At 50.0% G+C, this 16706-nt stretch overlaps 7 protein-coding genes and 1 non-coding gene across 8 annotated transcripts; 5 read left to right on the plus strand and 3 right to left on the minus strand.

Moving 5' to 3' along the window:
• Positions 1–1012: 1012 nt before the first annotated feature.
• Positions 1013–1119, plus strand: METBIDRAFT_t182. Its single transcript has one exon. It is a non-coding gene; the product is annotated as a tRNA-Pro (tRNA).
• A 328-nt stretch (positions 1120–1447) lies between these two features.
• On the minus strand, positions 1448–3502 carry LYS4 (homoaconitate hydratase; the record flags this gene model as incomplete). The annotated part of the gene is made up of 1 exon (XM_018859002.1): positions 1448–3502. One exon carries the CDS (start codon positions 3500–3502, stop codon positions 1448–1450), a length of 2055 nt encoding a protein of 684 aa, XP_018710262.1.
• Positions 3503–4835: 1333 nt separating this feature from the next.
• On the plus strand, positions 4836–5651 carry RCE1 (CAAX prenyl protease; the record flags this gene model as incomplete). The annotated part of the gene is made up of 1 exon (XM_018857813.1): positions 4836–5651. One exon carries the CDS (start codon positions 4836–4838, stop codon positions 5649–5651), a length of 816 nt encoding a protein of 271 aa, XP_018710263.1.
• A 774-nt stretch (positions 5652–6425) lies between these two features.
• METBIDRAFT_206969 (uncharacterized protein) lies at positions 6426–7533 on the minus strand. Its single transcript, XM_018855003.1, has one exon. The coding sequence runs from the start codon at positions 7342–7344 to the stop codon at positions 6757–6759; it is 588 nt and encodes a 195-aa protein (XP_018710264.1). The 5' UTR covers positions 7345–7533; the 3' UTR covers positions 6426–6756.
• Positions 7534–7721: 188 nt separating this feature from the next.
• On the plus strand, positions 7722–11603 carry ZDS1 (Zds1p; the record flags this gene model as incomplete). The annotated part of the gene is made up of 1 exon (XM_018854266.1): positions 7722–11603. One exon carries the CDS (start codon positions 7722–7724, stop codon positions 11601–11603), a length of 3882 nt encoding a protein of 1293 aa, XP_018710265.1.
• A 1210-nt stretch (positions 11604–12813) lies between these two features.
• Positions 12814–13950, plus strand: SCS7 (fatty acid alpha-hydroxylase; the record flags this gene model as incomplete). Its single annotated transcript, XM_018854267.1, has 1 exon — positions 12814–13950. The coding sequence occupies one exon, from the start codon at positions 12814–12816 to the stop codon at positions 13948–13950; it is 1137 nt and encodes a 378-aa protein (XP_018710266.1).
• Positions 13951–14035: 85 nt separating this feature from the next.
• On the minus strand, positions 14036–15445 carry METBIDRAFT_206972 (uncharacterized protein). Its single transcript, XM_018855004.1, has one exon. The coding sequence runs from the start codon at positions 15219–15221 to the stop codon at positions 14121–14123; it is 1101 nt and encodes a 366-aa protein (XP_018710267.1). The 5' UTR covers positions 15222–15445; the 3' UTR covers positions 14036–14120.
• Positions 15446–15825: 380 nt separating this feature from the next.
• Positions 15826–16485, plus strand: URA5 (orotate phosphoribosyltransferase; the record flags this gene model as incomplete). The annotated part of the gene is made up of 1 exon (XM_018857865.1): positions 15826–16485. One exon carries the CDS (start codon positions 15826–15828, stop codon positions 16483–16485), a length of 660 nt encoding a protein of 219 aa, XP_018710268.1.
• Positions 16486–16706: the final 221 nt, after the last annotated feature.

The raw sequence follows: 16706 nt of genomic DNA on the forward strand, positions 1-16706 counted from the left end.
GTTCTCCTTTCTTCGTGACGAATTAAACTGTCTCATTCAGTCATTCGTTGATGTATTGGGACTTGTTTCTCCTGTTACGTGTTTTTTTTTTTTTTTAATTTCAGACTATTCTACAAGAGCAAAGTTCACATTTGCTTGAAGTAAATAATGACGCTCATGTTGATTCCGAGAAAAACACCTTGCATAAACCCTCTTTCATTTAAGCGACTTTTCTAATGCCACTTACAGTTGTGTAAATCTAGTTCTCGCTTTTCTGGGGTATCTTGTTCCATTGAGTGATTAAAGTCGCCACGCCATAAAAGATAATGTCGAGATTCGGATGTAAATTTTCAACAAACTCGTAGCACAGACTGATGTCCCGAAATGTGTCTCAAGATGCTTATTTGATGAAAAGAAATATCAGCTTGGGGGACAAGTGTGGCCCTGGTACTGTCTTGATTCTTGAGAAGCTAATTCCTTTTATCAAGCCAGTTGTGCCCTTTAGATGTGGCGAAATTTTGTGGCATGACATTTATGTTTCCCGATTCTACTTTATTGATGTGGTGAAGCTTTCGGATTCCAAGGAATTGAGTATATCTTCTTTTTTGGTGGATTTGTTTTATTCATCTAATTAAAGAAAAAATACAAAACTATACAATATAATGTATACAGAAAACATTTGAACAAATCAAGTGTTCAAGAAAAGGAGATAATCTTCGTCATCACACAAACAAGGTCAGCAACAACACCAAGACATTCAATCTTGTACTCAACTATTCACAGCCAAAAGGGTTCAGTCACCACTAACCCACCATCACCTATGAAGCGAATACCTTCCTTTTTTTTTTTTTGGTTAGATTCACCTCCCTCTGATTTTTTATTTGGTTATTTCTCAATATCAAACTAAAAATAGCTTAATGTATAATACACGCAACATTTGAAGATAACCTAAACGTTTTGAAGCAATCACAGACATTTCATCTCATTGCATTTGTGTTGTCATATACTCAATTCAACGATCCGTTTTCAAATCGGGCGTGTGGTCTAGTGGTATGATTCTCGCTTTGGGCTTATGATTCGGTTATCCCGAAGCATAGACAAACTTGTGAGAGGTCCTGGGTTCAATTCCCAGTATGCCCCGATTTCTTTTTTTTGCATTCTCTCCAAAATGAAAGGCCCTATTTTCATGTGTGGTAAAAGCATATATATTTTGAATATCGGTCTTATTTGCGTCTTTAATCAAATGAATCTAACAAAAGAAACAAAAATTAAAAGGGGAACTGGTCTAAGAAGTCTCACTTTATACAAGGTTCCGGTGTGCAGTCCCCGAAGTCGATGTCACGAAGGCTGTACTCAGTAAACCGAATTTGGGCCGGATAACAAACTCTTCGGTGATGATGATCTCCTTGAATATATCTTTATGTTTGACTTAATGACGAATATAATAATTTTGCTCTATAGAAAGCACTCAGTTCTCTTGGGCAAGCTCCGACCTAACCCAGCCCTCAAGACCGCCCTTGACAATGATGTCCTGTAAATTCGTGCCCAACTCTCCCACTTTTTGCTGTAAAACAACGTTGCCCTTTGAATCTGACACAGTAACAAGGGCCTTAGTCACGTCGTACTTCAAGAACCAGCCAGTGCGAATGGTCAATTCGTTAGAGCCTTGGTGCTTTTCTCTGAGCATATTGATGAGCGCAGGGATCTCCAAAGTCAATAAAGCGTTGTTGATAGAGTTTCTCGAGAAAATGTTTCCGAAAGATCCAGCGACAACCATTTTCATTCCTTTCGCCAATATGGCCGTGGCAGCTTGTTCTCTTGAAGAACCGGTGCCAAAGTTGTAGCCAGAAATGATGATATCGCTAGACTTGGTCTTGTCTTTGAATTCGGCGTCGTAGTTTTCCATGCACACCTCAGCCATCATCTCCTTGGAAATGTCGTCCTGATATGTGTATTTACCAGGATAGATGCCGTCGGTGTTGATGTTGTCAGCGTCGCACAAGATCAACTCACCTTCGATTGATTTTGGGAATCCATCCAAGACCTCGACAGCCGACTCGGCGTCTCCAGAAACTTCAGGTGCGGTGATGTCGAGTGATTTGACAATCTCCTCATTGGCCTTGACTGGTCTGCCGGCTAATTCTTCGGGCCCTCCGATTCTGCCTAAAACAGCAGAGGCGGCAACCACCTCGGGAGAAGCCAAGTATGCCAAGGCATCCTTCGAGCCCATGCGGCCCTTGAAGTTTCTGTTGGTGGCGGAAATGCCGACTTCCCCGTCCTCCAACAAGCCTTTTCCTAACCCAATACATGGCCCGCATCCGGCAGGAAGCGGCATTGCGCCTGCGTCCAAGATGTCTTTCCAGTAACCAGCAGTCTCTGCGTCTTTCTGCACGTTTGAAGAGGCTGCAGCCACATAGAACTCGACTCCGGCGGCCACCTTGTGGCCTTTGATGATTTCGGCAGCAGCCTTGATATCACTGAGTCTCGAGTTCGTGCACGATACCAAGTAGGCCTTGTTGATCTTGATATCCTGTTGGACCAAGTCGTAAAGTGAGTTGGACACTTTCACGGAGTTTGGGCCCGAAATGTAAGGCGAGAGGGAAGACAAGTCCACGGTCAAGTTCTTGGCGTACACAGCATCGGCGTCAGAGGCCACAAGATTCTTCTCCAAGTTCGCTACGGTCTCTGGGTTGACACGTGGGTGTGGTTGCGGCAATTTGGTGAGCCTGTCTTTGTAGAAGTCAACCAAGACCTCATCGACGGGGAAAAGGCCCGACAACGCGCCCCATTCCGTAGTCATGTTGGCGATGGTCAATCTGTAGTCGACGGGCAATTTCTTGACACCGTCACCCACAAACTCGATCGCATGGTTGAGAACCTCGTCTTTGTTGAAGATACCACAGAGGGCCACAATCACGTCCTTTCCTGTGACGCCCTTCTGCAACTCGCCCGTGAGTTCGACCTTGGCCACAGGTGGAATTTGCCACCAGGTCTGGCCCGTGGCCCAGATGGACGCCGCATCCGTGCGCACAATTGGGGTTCCCAAAGCACCAATTCCACCGTATGTGTTCGAATGGGAGTCAGACGCCACACTCAAGTTCATGGGGAAAGCATATCCCTCCTCTATCATGATCTGGTGGCCAATGCCTCGGCCTGCGGGATAGAAGTCGATGCCTTGCTCCTTTGCAAAGTTCTCGATATTGCGGTACTTTTCCAAGTTCTTCTCCGTCTTGTTCTGCACGTCGTGGTCCAACGTGCACACAATCTGGCGGTTGTCCTTGACTTTCGAGGCACCCAAGCCCATGAACTTGGTAGCCACAGGCCACGAGTTGTCATGTGACATGCAGTGCGCAGGCTTGATGGTTACATAGTCCCCACTGAATACCTGCTTCCCGGGAGCAAGGCCCACGGCGTATTTCTGCACGATTTTCTCGGTTAGGTTCTGGCCCCGGCGAAGGGCCGCCGATGTGGCAAAGTGGCGTGCGCTGGAGGCACGGAGCTTCCATGAATTTAGCATCGACATGGCAAAAACAAATCCTAGCTTGTTTTGTTTGTTTCAAAGAGACCCAGTTTTTTTTTGGCCGATGCACGTTGTGAAAAATTTGTCTGGTGCCGACGCTAACCATGCACCTGCATCGACCGATAACGAAACCTGGAGTGAGATGACTGATTGCGGGACAATGAGTCAGAACCTTAATGCCGCGTTTCATTGGACGCGCCGCACACGACCGCCACCGTACCCATGGGTCACGTGAGAAATGAAGGATGTCTCCGTTTTACAGATATCAGCGTTTTACAGATATCAGGAGCGAAAACCATACGCTGGGCTGGTTTTGTTTCATGGAATCTTACCCTTATCGCTTTAATGCGAGACGCAGCTCACAATTGCTGGCATCGTGAAGCTGAGGGGTGTGATGTGGCACTTGCAAGCACCGACAACCAGTCATGTTCTTGCGTGCATTAACATTTTATAGTCCCTTCTTTCGTTTGAGGGATGTGACTTGCTTAGATAATCAGAGCCATGTCTTGTGATTTTCCCTGGCAAGCGTGTGTTATTTTTCCGGCTCTCCTCTACGTCTTCTATATTTCGCCATTTGACGCGATTATTTATCGAGTCGTGCTTTCTTAGCGACCCTTTCATCGACAACATAATCTTATGAACAACTACAAACACAAGAATTCTACCAAACACAAAACATCCATCTTCTTTCCACACACATAAAACCTTTTTGAATCTGGGAAAGCGAAAGATCCATATGAATCCAGGTTGGTGCACGCTTCGCGAATATGTTGTTGGGAACGGAAATAATATGCCACGAATGAAACAAATGAGGTCTCGGTATGCTTCCAGTCGAGGTCAAGAATGCGGGTGCTAACGGCTGCTTGACAAAAAATTATCAAAACCGTTGTTGAATGAGCCCGCTTAGGGGTAATTTCCCCAGCTTGGAAGCATTAAAGCGAAAGTTATGACACACATTGGCACACTTTTCAGCTTCAAAGAGGTTAAGTCAAGTCCAGGAGTTTCTTTTGATACCTCGGGTGAATCTTGGCGAATATTGGCTGGATCAGATATACCCCAATATATTTGCAACTATTTGAATGAGGAACGCCGCTGGCTTTAAATCAACAAAAGTAAAGGACGGGACGCCAAGACATTCCAATTTTTCTGAAGGCAGGAATTGGTCTTTGAGCAGTACTTGGGCGCTCGATGTTAACCGACTGTGGATATCACAAGCACGTTAATAAACATCAACCATCAATACCCCAGATCCGAAATGCGGTGTACGGGTCTTCTGCTATGGTCTGCGGCACACACCTGAAACGGTCCATCGGGCTGGTTGAACACTAAATTTTCCATGTTTTTCAATTTACTCGTGGGTGCCGTCGTGGCAAGTCTCTATGTTGCCGCTATCAAATTATCCGTACCTGTGCATGTGGTGCATCTAGAACGGAGCAACCCAATCGTGATCAGGTTCCGTATACGGCGTATTTTTGTTCTATGTGGAATTCTCCTTTTTGCAATTCCAGTGCTTTCAGTTCAATTAAATGGAGCAAGTACCTATGGACAAGCACTCCGAAACATGGGTTTATTTCCTGGGTTTACAAGCAGTCATGATTTTGTAGGCGATGTGATGGGCATTGTAATCGCATGGCTAAAAATTGCCTCGCTATACATCGGGCCAATCTGCGCCTACTTCTACATCGACGCACAAGGCTGGCGTGCTGATTTCCAAGCGAATTTCTGCACACTTGCTGGGATCAGGGATCACGTGTTCGCCCCGATAACTGAAGAGTTTGTGTATAGGGCTGCATTGGTGGCGGTGCTTGCGCCCGTCCTACTGGAAAATAGTCTCATCTTCTATTCTCCTCTTCTTTTTGGTCTTGCACACGTGCACCACGGAATCAACTTATATTGCCAGGAACAAGTGCCTTTAATATCTGCGATAGCAGCTTCTACGTTTCAACTAGTGTACACGACTGCTTTCGGGATTTTGGCCAACCTATTTTATGTGAGGTCCGGGTATAATTTATGGTGCCCGATTGTGGTTCACGCGACGTGCAATTTGTTGGGGTTCCCGTCATTTGAAATGAAACACACACACCCCAGATTCTTCTATGTTTACTGTGTGTTGTTGGTATTCGGAATAGTGGCATTCTGGAAGCTCATCTAGTACCTCTTGTTCTGTCTGCTCGCCTCTCATTGATTGAGACGCAATACTCACTACTGAACTTGGCTGATCATCTTGTGTATACCTACACGATGAACGCACCTGTTTGGTTAGAACACAAGCGCAAAGTTTTCAAGGATCGATTTTTTGGACCCCCAGGGAATCTCACCAAAACGACAGTTTTGAGAGCAGATCGGGCTTGAAGAAGTGTCCATATAATTGGCCTGGGCAACTCCAGAAAGTGGGGCCGCACCTAGATTGTCAAGTTATTAGACAATTTTATATGTGGGCGCCAGAACCACACCCATGTTCTTGGAGTTGCGCGGTTGTTCGAAGTAAACATCTGGTCGGCTACTGGTTCTGGTACAAGGATGAAGCTGGAATTTCACTAAATTGCGAAGTGCTTTTGCCCGTCCGCCGTGGATCACGAAAGTACCATTCATCATGAACTAAAGAAAATCAAATGTCCATGCGAAGTTGCAACGGAAGAGACAAAGAAAGAGATTCCCAAAATCCCTCAGCTCATTTGGTACCGGCTGTGCTTTAGTTCGGGGAACACGTGTTGGGAAAGACGTTTACGGAAGGTGGGGCAAAGCACTGCTCGGCCTGCTGCAGGTGTAGGAGGAGCATTTCGGAAATTGGAGATATTGGCCTGGGTGCAGGTCACGTGCGTTCTGGTTTATTGGGGTTTCGCAGCCCCATGATAGCGACTCCGGGCGGGGCGAGAACGGCGCCCGCTGTTCGAATTAGAACCGGCGCTTACAATGTATGTAATCAGAATATAGAAGGAATCAGGCCTTTGACTTAAGATTCGAGAGGAGTACGCTGCATCGCGGCTCTTGGTGTGTATTTCGATGGGTCTAGTGAAGACGTGAGTGGGCTACTATGAGCCCGCACATATACAGCAACGATTGATGGAAAGCAGGCTCTGTGTTGACCTACGAACGCCCTGGGCTTTCTTGTCGAGGACTTTGCCCCAGGCGTCTGAAAAAATTCATAGGCAAGCCTGGGTGTGTCCAGAAAAATGTTCTACGTGTTTAAGAACTATGTGCAATCACTGGGGTTAGCCGCTCAGCGAACACTGGCGATCGGCCCGGCCGATACTGGCCTACCCACCAAGCAAAAGTGGGTGGCCCCCCCCAGCAAAGAAAGGAGCCACACCCAGAAAAATTCGGATGGCCAAAAACACCAAGTGCCAGCACTTCCTCCACAAATTCGGGCTGCGATTCCAGGGCCCAGAAACAAGCCCTCTAGTGGTTCGCAGGTGACGGCAAGCCTGGCAGAAAAATGGCACCGCAGCACATGGCGGATTGTCGCGGCACAGGCTACATGGGCCCGCCAGCCCTGGCAAGTACTGCAGGCGCACGGGGCATGGAGGCACTTGGACGAGACCAAGGGATTGCAGGTCTTTTTTTTTTCTCTCTCGAAAAATTAGCGGCTGCCCAGGAAAGTCCAGCCCGACAGCAGGTCCAAGTTTCCCCGCGGGGCCAGGCCCAGAAGCAGCTGCGAAATAGGCCCTAATTTCGTACCCGAGTTCTGGGAGATTCCCTTTCCCTCGGCCCCCTAATAATAGAGGAGTTAAATCAGGTCTAACTTGGAGGCGGGGCTCGACTAACCCATGTTCATCTGCTGTTAACCCATGTTCATCTGCGGCTGGCATGGAACCTGTCCCCACTTCAGTTTCCAAAGTTCTCATTGGAATATTTGCTGGGGCCGCACTGGCCCTGGGGCCCACACTAGGGCGCACTGAAAAACGTGATTTGCGATTTGCAGGACGCGGATCGCAGGCCCGCTCACCTCTGATCTGTCCAGATCACCGCTTCCACCACCAACGTTTCCATCCAGGACCCCTGAAAAAGTACCACCAAAAGCCACGAGCACACCAGCAAAACACAACCCTTCAGCTGCCCGCCCCTCTGCTGCAGACCACACGCTCTTTGGACCCCCTCGCCGCGGCTTCTGGACCAGCATACATGTGCCACGCATAGCGACCCTGGCCCTCAACAGACACGCGAGAACACCCACCGCCAGCGCCAGAAATTAGCGCACTCCCCCCCCACATCCCGCCACGCCATGCCGCCTACACGCCTGAGGTCGCTGTCGACCTCGCCGGCGAAGAACACGCCGGAAAACTACCAGCTGGCCGCGCGGCAAATCGAGCAGGAGAAGCAGATGGTCGCGGCGCTCAAGAGGCTCCTGTTCGGCGCCTTGATGAACCTCGACCCCGACATCCCGGCCCTGGATGCGTCACTCCTGTTTCTCGTGGACCGTCAGCTCGCGAGCGGGTCGCAGAACGGGCCACCCGGCGACACGCACCACGAGACACGGAGCGACACGCACCACGAGCCCCTCACGCCGAATTCCACCGGCCTGCCGCCCCCGTCCCAAGACCGTCCCGCTGATGGGGCCTCGCTGCCCGCGCTGGCACTCTCGCTGCGAGCCTCGTTGGACGGCCCGCTGCCCGAAGACACCCTGCGCTCATCCATGGACGACGAGCCACACTCGCAGGAGTTGCTCTGGGTGCCGGCCAGCGTGCATCCCGAGGTGGACGCCCAGCAGTTCCAGACGCACGTGAAGACGACGCTTGGCGGGCTCTTGGAGCGCCGCTTGTCACGCCTGAAGTCCGTGGGCCGCCTGCGGCGCTCGTCGCTCTACTTCTCCACGACCGACGACGAGTTGCTCGGCGAGACGCAGCCGTCCGATGGCACCGGCACAGTTGCTGACAGCCAGCATAGCCAAAACATCCAGACCAGCCAGCACAACGCGGCCGAATCTGCCGACCCACGCGCGCGCAACCGCCTCAGCAACCCGTCCTTGAGTAGGTTGACCTCCGAGCTCCAGACCATGTCGCGCTTGGCCGGCATGGACTCCAGTGACGCCGTCACATTGGCACGCTCGTTGTCCACGTCCTCATTGGGCTACAGCGACGTCGAGCGCACAGCCATCGACGACTTGGAGCTTGCCAGCAGCTTCCACGCGGACATGATTACCTCTCCTTACGCCGACCCCGGGGACCACCTCCAAGGCGACAAAATGGGCGCCCCACAACCCAGGCACCCAGCGGCAGCCGGCGCGGCACGTTCCCATCGCGGCGAGTCGCCGCATCGCTTTTCCCAGCACGGGAACAGCGCGTTTGGGCCCACGCCGGGCCACGGGCTGCCGGAAGGCGGCAGTTTCTCGCTCCGCCGCACCCGCCGCGTGGGCTACCGCCGCGGCCCCGCCGCGGTCCCCCCGGGCTCGCTGCGCCAGAGCAACAAGGCAGGCAAATTGGCACAGCTCCGCCACAAGATCTCGACCCCCAGCTTGCAGCACTCAGCCTCGCAGGACCTGGCCAGAGACCGGTCCGCGGACCAGCACGTGGACTCAAACCTGCGTGCGAGCATGCAGAGCATCAATCCCCGCAGCTCGCAAGTGCTATTCAGTTACAAGGTGCCCGTCCAGCAGGCCTCCTCCGGGCACTCCAAGAGCGTGCCCTCGAGGCCGGTACTGGCTCAACTGACAACAGCTCCGTTGATCGGGCTCTCGCCCAAAGACTCGCCATATCTGAGCGCCATGACTTCCGACGCGCTCGGCCGCAACCTTCACCCGACCAAGTATGCCCAGCACAACTTGACGTCCAAGTCTTTGGGCCACCAGGCAGCCGTGACACTGCCAATGCAAATCGATGGTAGTAAGTCTCCCCGCCTCGGACATCGCAGCAGCTCGCGTGAGCACGAGCAGAAGGCCCAGTATAAATTGGTGGCCGGCTCTCCGCAACCTGGGCCCCGGAAGTCTCACGCGTCGCACGCTGGCATCCGACAAGCCTCCCCAACGTTGTCCCTGGCTCCGGTTCTGTCTACTAGGATTTCTTCCCGGGAGAGCCCCGTTGAAGCCCAGGGCCACTGGGCTGACCAAAAAGGCATGATGCGGAACGGCTCTTCAGTCAGCTTACCAGCGGGCTCGCCGACTTACCAAATATCGCCCACAACTTTTGGTGGTGAGACATTTGAGACATTCAACTCCCGGTCTATAAGTAAACGCGACAAAACCCGTGAGCTCAACCAGAATTTGGATTTATTGCGGAACGAAATCAACGAGTTTAAGGAGAGCTTGGCAACGAAGATCGACCCTAAGAAGCCGAAGCAAGAGTTTCCCAGTACAAAGGACAACAAACCAAGAGCGGAGCAGACTGATTTCAGCTTCGATCTTACCCACCAAGATGTCAGTTTCGAGGATAGCTTGGCAATTGAAGGCGATGTTCTTGCAGAATTGGCTTCTTCCGAGGAGTTGCCCCGAGAGACAGCCGGCGTGGAGTCAGTTCAAAATTTGACTGTCTTTGATGAGCCAAAACAAGATGAGATAGTGTCCGTCCCGGAAAGTGCCGACATGAAAGCGTCGCCATTCAGAGATGCTGTGACACATGAAACATCCCTTCCAGTGGAAATTTCCCTACTTGAAAGACAAGAGAAGGCAAATGACAAATCAGTTGAGCCCCAGGCCGGCGGAGATTGGGAGACAAATATCTCCATTGTGAGGAATCCGCACTATGATCAATCTGTTGAAGTGGTCCAGCTTAATGACGAACCACAGTCCATTGATACTAATAGGTCTAATGGAGAGATTCAAACTACTGAGGAAATTTCTTTTGGCGAGGGTATTCTTTACGAAGAAAAAAGGCAGTCATTCGAGAAGTTCAAGCAAAAAGCTTCAAGTGAGTCCACAAGTAGTCAGAGGAACAGCCAAGAGAAAGGTCTTCTGAAACATGAGAACTTACACACCAAACACCTTGGGTCCAAGCAGGATAATCATCATGAACCGCTCATACAAAACCCAAATGATTTAGCGTCACTCGGCGAGGTGACAAGGCAAAGTACCATAGAAAGTTGGCAAAGTTCCGAAAAAGAAAACAAGAATGCTTCTTTGGACCTGTCTATGAAAAAAACAAGAGCTTCTCCTAAAAAGAAAATTAAAAAGAATTGGCCGTGGTCGAAAGAAAAGACCGCCAGTTTGAAAATACAAAAAAGCGCCTCGAGGGACATGCACAATCCCCCAGTGAGATCAGTGTCTTCCCCCGAGATATTGAGCTCAAACAAAAGCCTGTCTGCTAAGGAAGAAATCTCAGGAAAAGAAAATGCGATCGCCAAGTTTTTTAAAAAGAGAAGAAGTAGTTCTGCCTCTCATGAAAAGCTGAGCTCTGACGTACATCTGACAGAGAGCGCTGACTACCCAGCAAGGGAGCCACTGAACCAATCGGATCCAAAAGCGGGAAGCAAGCGAAACTCGAGAAGTAGCGAGAGAAGAGAATCAGCAGAGGATGTGTCTCGTGTCTTCGGCAACAAGGAGCTCAAGCGGGAGAACCTGGATGAAGATGGAAAGCTAACGGACGATAATAGAGTCACATCTCGGATCAAAAACCGCATCAAGAATATGAAGAAGATACACGAGGAGAAGGAAGTAAAGCCGGAAGAGCCTGCCATTCCAGAAGAGGAGAACACTGAAGACGACGATAAACCCAAGTCAACGGTTGAAGTGCAAGAGAAACTCAAGAAGTATATCAAAAGATACTCGAGGCCAAATCAGCCACTCGAGTTCACTGACTCGGCTTTTGGATTTCCATTACCTCCGCCATCCAGCTCGACATTGGTGATGATTGACTACAGATTCCCAGTTCATGTAGAGCGTGCAATTTACAGATTATCACACTTGAAGCTCGCGAACCCTAAAAGGTCGCTAAGAGAACAAGTGATATTATCAAACTTCATGTACGCATACTTGAACTTGGTGGACCACACCTTACACCTTGAGCAGCAAATGACGCTGGAAGATTGTGACATGGAGCAGCCTGAGGGCGATCTTGATTTTTTGGGAGATCAGGACATTGATACAGAGTTTGAAGCTGATGACGGATTCGAGGAAAGTGATTTTGATTCCATCAAAATAGACTTGGACGTCAAAGATACCCAAATCAGCGTCTGAACCCTGTAGGGTATATAGTCGCAGTACAACCCAATGAAAACATAAAGACTACGCAAACATTATTTGTTGCTCCGAGCCCTTTCGGAATTCTGAAATGTACAAAAACCGGGAGTAAATGCCCGAGTCCCTAGCGACCAATCAGCTTCTCAAGTGAAAGCTTATGGCTCGTCTCCTAGCCGGCAGTACTGCCCTATTGTGACTGCTTACAAATCTCCCTGCTGTGAGCTTACTTACACGACAAGCCACACAGCAAGTGCCAGCCAGGAACGTTTTTTTTTCCGCTACATGATTGTTTTAGTGCGCCGTTCCGTATTTTCCCGACTGAGCCGCACCATGTAGAATCTCTTCAGCTGTACGACAGATCAAATCAACACCGCGGCCTGCTGCGTAATGTGTAAAAAGATTTAAAGAACCAAGCATTAAATTAGAGATGAGTACGAGAACAGGAGGGGGACACAAAAAATGCAAATAAAAAGTGCAGAATCAGATGGTAGTAGCTCGAAGTATGGCTGGATGACGTGAACATTCGGTAATTTGAAGGTCGTTGATTTGCCTGATTCTAGCGTCGAGCATCCACGGCACCTGTCTGCATATAAACAAGCACCGGGGAATCAGGTGACATTCCTCCATCACGCGGAACAGCGAACAACCAAATTAGGCATCGTGCTGCCGAAAACCAAAAATACCCCGGGAATATTGCTTTCATTTCATACAATCCACGACGCCAGCACGGAAGTTGCTGACATTTCAGTGAGCATGTATAGGCGACCTTTGGCCCACGTTGGTTTCTATGGAATTTATGTATGACACCGTGGCTTTACATGATTGTATGATACTACTGCACGAGTGGACTGAAGAATATATTGCACGATTTCATGGAGTGACCTACGCAAGCAGACGATAATTGTACGATCGAATTGTGCAGAATTGTGTATAATCATATGTGGGCGTATGTAGTTCTGTGTATTGGAATGTAAGCTATTTCTCTGCATGGTATGTTCCCATTTGAGGCGATGCATTTGTCAGACATCGCGCAGGTGATGCGCGACAGATACCCCCATACAAAACGGACCCAGAAAAATCATATAAGTGGTCCTGTGGTCTCTGGTAATCCACGTACTTTCCACTACAATCATTACCCTCAGCTAGCTTCCCTGCTCTCAAGAAAAGCTAGAAGAAACATCGCAATCCGCTGATCCATTTCCGGGCCATGTCTGAAGTTTTGCCTCTCCTCTCTGCCGCAGCAGTGGCGGAGCACAACACTAAAAGTAATTGTTGGGTTACGCTTTACCACAGAAAAGTCTACGACGTGAGCTCGTTCATCGATGAACATCCAGCAGGCGGCGATCTTATTATCCCTTATGCTGGCAAGGACGTCACGGAAATCATGGCAAACTTGGAGTCCCATGAGCACTCGGAGAGCGCCTATGAGATGCTTAATGAGCATATGTTGATCGGCTACTTGGCTACCCCTGAGGAGGAGGAAGAGCTCATCAACAACAAGAAAAAGGTGCCAGTCGAAGTGAAGCTCACGAAGGAGGCCGAAAGCGAGTTTGATTTGAGCGAGTTCCACAGCAAGTTGCCTGCCCTCGAGAAGCTTTCCATCCAAACAGACTTCTCCCAGGATGCCAAGAAGCACAAGTTCTTGGACTTGAACCACGCGCTTCTTCCCCAGATTTTCCGCTCGAACTTCTCAAAGGAGTTTTACTTGGAGCAGGTGCACAGACCACGCCACTACGGCAAGGGCTCTGCGCCTCTTTTCGGCAACTTTTTAGAGCCCTTGTCATTGACTGCTTGGTGGGTGGTGCCGCTTGTATGGCTCCCCTTGAACTTCCTGCTCTTTTATGTCGGGTTTATGGGCCAGAGCAAGATCACAGCGTTGAGTCTCTGGGCCGTCGGTTTGTTTGTGTGGACTTTTGTTGAATACTGCTTGCACAGATTCTTGTTCCACTTGGACCAGTACCTTCCAGACCACAAGGCTTTCTTCACTCTCCACTTCCTTCTTCACGGAATCCATCATTATTTGCCCATGGACAAGAACCGCTTGGTGTTGCCTCCAACCTTGTTCGTGTTGTTGGCCTACCCATTCTACAGACTCATCTTCGGCATCTTCCCCTTCTACATGGCATGCTCTGGTTTCGCCGGCGGCACTTTTGGCTACATCATGTATGACATGGTGCACTACGTGTTGCACCACTCGCAGTTGCCCGGATACCTCCAGGACCTCAAGACCTATCACTTGGAGCACCACTACAAGAACTACGAAATGGGCTTTGGTGTCACCAGCAAGTTCTGGGACGTGATCTTTAACACCGAGATCGAGGCTACCTCTCAAAAGAAGAACTAGGCACGAGATCGAGTCTACCTCTCTAAAGAAGACCTAGACACTAGATCGAGCCCAACTCTCAAAACTAGAACTAGACACGCCTGGTTTGTGGATATCTGCTCCAAGTAGAGCCCCTCTTCATGTTTCATAGTCCTTTAAACGGAATCCACAATACATACACCTTACGAAGCTCACTTGGCGTGTTTGACCACTGTCTTGAAATCCTTGGGTTTCAACGAAACATGTCTGAACACTCTTTGCCGTCTCTCAGCGAAAAAATCCCCCTCCGGCTGATAGAGACCAAGCGGGTCGGACTTTCCCTCGGGTTTGTCGTGAGCAAGCTGTTTTTCACGCGCAGCTTGGTCCATCAACCCCCAAAACACCCGTTCTTTGACAGCCCGGGATTGTGCCTGCTGGTCCATGTGGTCCTGGGCCAGCCCTAGTCCCGTTGGTGCAAGTCCTTCTTTTTCAATAGCTTCTAAGTTCTCGGTGACATCAAACTCGGGAACTTCCTCCTGAACGCCCGTAGTTTCGTCAATGTAAATACTTGGATCATACTCGTACGGGTACAGCACGTTCTGGAAGAGCTCTTGCATCTTATGGTAGAGCTTTCGGTGGCCATCGACGTCCACTTGCGTGCCAAGTTTATCGTTGTAGAAGTTCGCCAAAGCCACGTCCTGCCACGTGCCGTGACACGTATGCACTATTTCCCTTGTGGTTTGATGCCTGTGGAGCGACTGGTCCGCAAGCCTGTCGAGCACATTGCCCATTCTGTTTGCCAATCTCGTGGCGATGGATTTCATTAGGGGCGAATCGTCTTCCAAGGAAACAGTCCCTTTCACGCGCCTGACCAGGTCCTTGATTTTCCGCTGAAGAAGAAAGTGGACTTCGTTCACGAGCGTGACTTTCGGACTTGAGAGTTTTTGCCGCTTAAACCGAACAGGCACCTTTTCATTGCGCTTTTGGAGCTGTACCCACCCAGTGTTTTTACGGCCCGTGGCCTTACGGGCGGCTTCACTATAGAACAGGGCCTCCGTGCCATCGTACTGCAGATCACTAAGCACAAAATCTTCGGCGTCTGTGGTCATCTGGGGGTCCAGAACAGCCAGTGGATGTGGCGGCCAGGACGTCCACGTGGATGCCGGAAAGAGTGGATTTACATTATGCAGAAGAAACGCCAGATAGAGATGCACGGCCAAATCATGTCGGTGACGCGTCTCAATGCTTTGCACGACGTCCTCGTAGTCGGATCGCTCCTGAAAACTGGTATTTAGTTTAGGGTACTGGTCCATTGATGATGGCTGGGTTAGCAGGGTGTATGCAATCAACAAAAGGGCGATGTCTGGATGGAATTGGTAGAAAGAATACACCTGCCAAGCAACCTCGACGCCAACTATTCAAGTTGCTGTGTTGACCGCAGATGGTTGTGCAGCTGGTATCGAAATGATGGCATAGCTCATTGCTCATTAAGTCCCAGGCAGACCTCAAGGCATAGGGCACGTGACACGTGAGCCGCGTCCTTCCCTTTCTGGTCTGAGATGCGATGAGCACGGCCAGGCTACGAAATGCAGAACAACGATGCACGGCTCAGTAAACACATCGAGGTCCGGGATTCATGAGCGTTATTTTTGTTGATAGCCATACACGCAAGGACATCTCAGGTCGCATCTGTCGTCGACCTTCGAGCCCCAAGGACACGGACCTGCAGACAACCCGTCGTTTTTTGCGCTGGGGCTCCTACTAAGTCCGGTACCTTCCTCCTTCCCTTTCTTCTCCTTTCTCTTCTCCTTCAGCTGAGACAACTCGTGGGTAACTTGCGTTCGGCTGAAGGAAAGGAATACAAACCATTTTATTTTTTCTGCCACTATACTCTCCAACATAACTAAACTGTACATTATGCAATCTTTCCAGACCTCCTTCTTGGACCTTGCCTTGGAATCCCAGGCATTGAAGTTTGGCCAATTCACTCTTAAGTCGGGCCGCCAGTCGCCGTACTTTTTCAACTTGGGCTTGTTTAACACCGGAAAGTTGCTCTCGACCTTGGCGTCCGCGTATGCCCACGCTATCATTGCTTCGGGAATCGAGTTCGACATTTTGTTTGGCCCTGCTTACAAGGGCATTCCGTTGGCCGCCATCACCGTGGCCAAGTTGGCGGAGATCGATCCCAAGAAGTACGGAAACACGGGCTACTCTTTCAACAGAAAAGAGAAGAAGGACCACGGCGAAGGTGGCTCGATTGTAGGCTGTGACTTGACGGGCAAGAAGGTCTTGATTATCGACGACGTGATGACTGCAGGTACGGCTATCAACGAGGCCTTCACCATCATTGGAGCAGAAAAGGGTGATGTTGTCGGGTGCATCATTGCCTTGGACAGACAGGAGACCACTGCGGATTCCCACCTCTCGGCCACCCAGGTGGTCAGTGTGAAGTACGGTATTCCAGTGTCGTCCATTGTATCGTTGTCCGACATCATCTCCTACTTGGCAGACAAGTTGTCTCCAGAAAACTTGGCTGCTATCAAGGAGTACAGGGCACAGTACGCACCAGCTATCTAGATAGCAGCGCACTGGAGCCGGGCCTAGGCGATGGGCCGGCTGGAAGTATCTGTTGTTGTATGTTGTAATGTTTATCTCTATGCTTCGAACGTTAGCATTCATTCGAGTAGAATTAAGTTGATATACTGAATGCCCAGGTAGTTTTGGGCCCCGCCGCATCTCTGAATACCTCAGATTGACAGGACCCCAGAAGATGCTTGTTGATTAGCCAACATCTCTGA

The sequence above is a fragment of the Metschnikowia bicuspidata genome, assembly GCF_001664035.1.
Source record: "Metschnikowia bicuspidata var. bicuspidata NRRL YB-4993 chromosome Unknown METBIscaffold_5, whole genome shotgun sequence".
Taxonomy (NCBI): domain Eukaryota; kingdom Fungi; phylum Ascomycota; class Pichiomycetes; order Serinales; family Metschnikowiaceae; genus Metschnikowia; species Metschnikowia bicuspidata.

Excerpts from the sequence above, each read along its gene's own strand:
- METBIDRAFT_206972 (XM_018855004.1), bottom strand. The coding sequence starts at position 15,221 with ATGGACCAGTACCCTAAACTAAATACCAGTTTTCAGGAGCGATCCGAC.
- METBIDRAFT_206969 (XM_018855003.1), bottom strand. The coding sequence starts at position 7,344 with ATGAGAACTTTGGAAACTGAAGTGGGGACAGGTTCCATGCCAGCCGCA.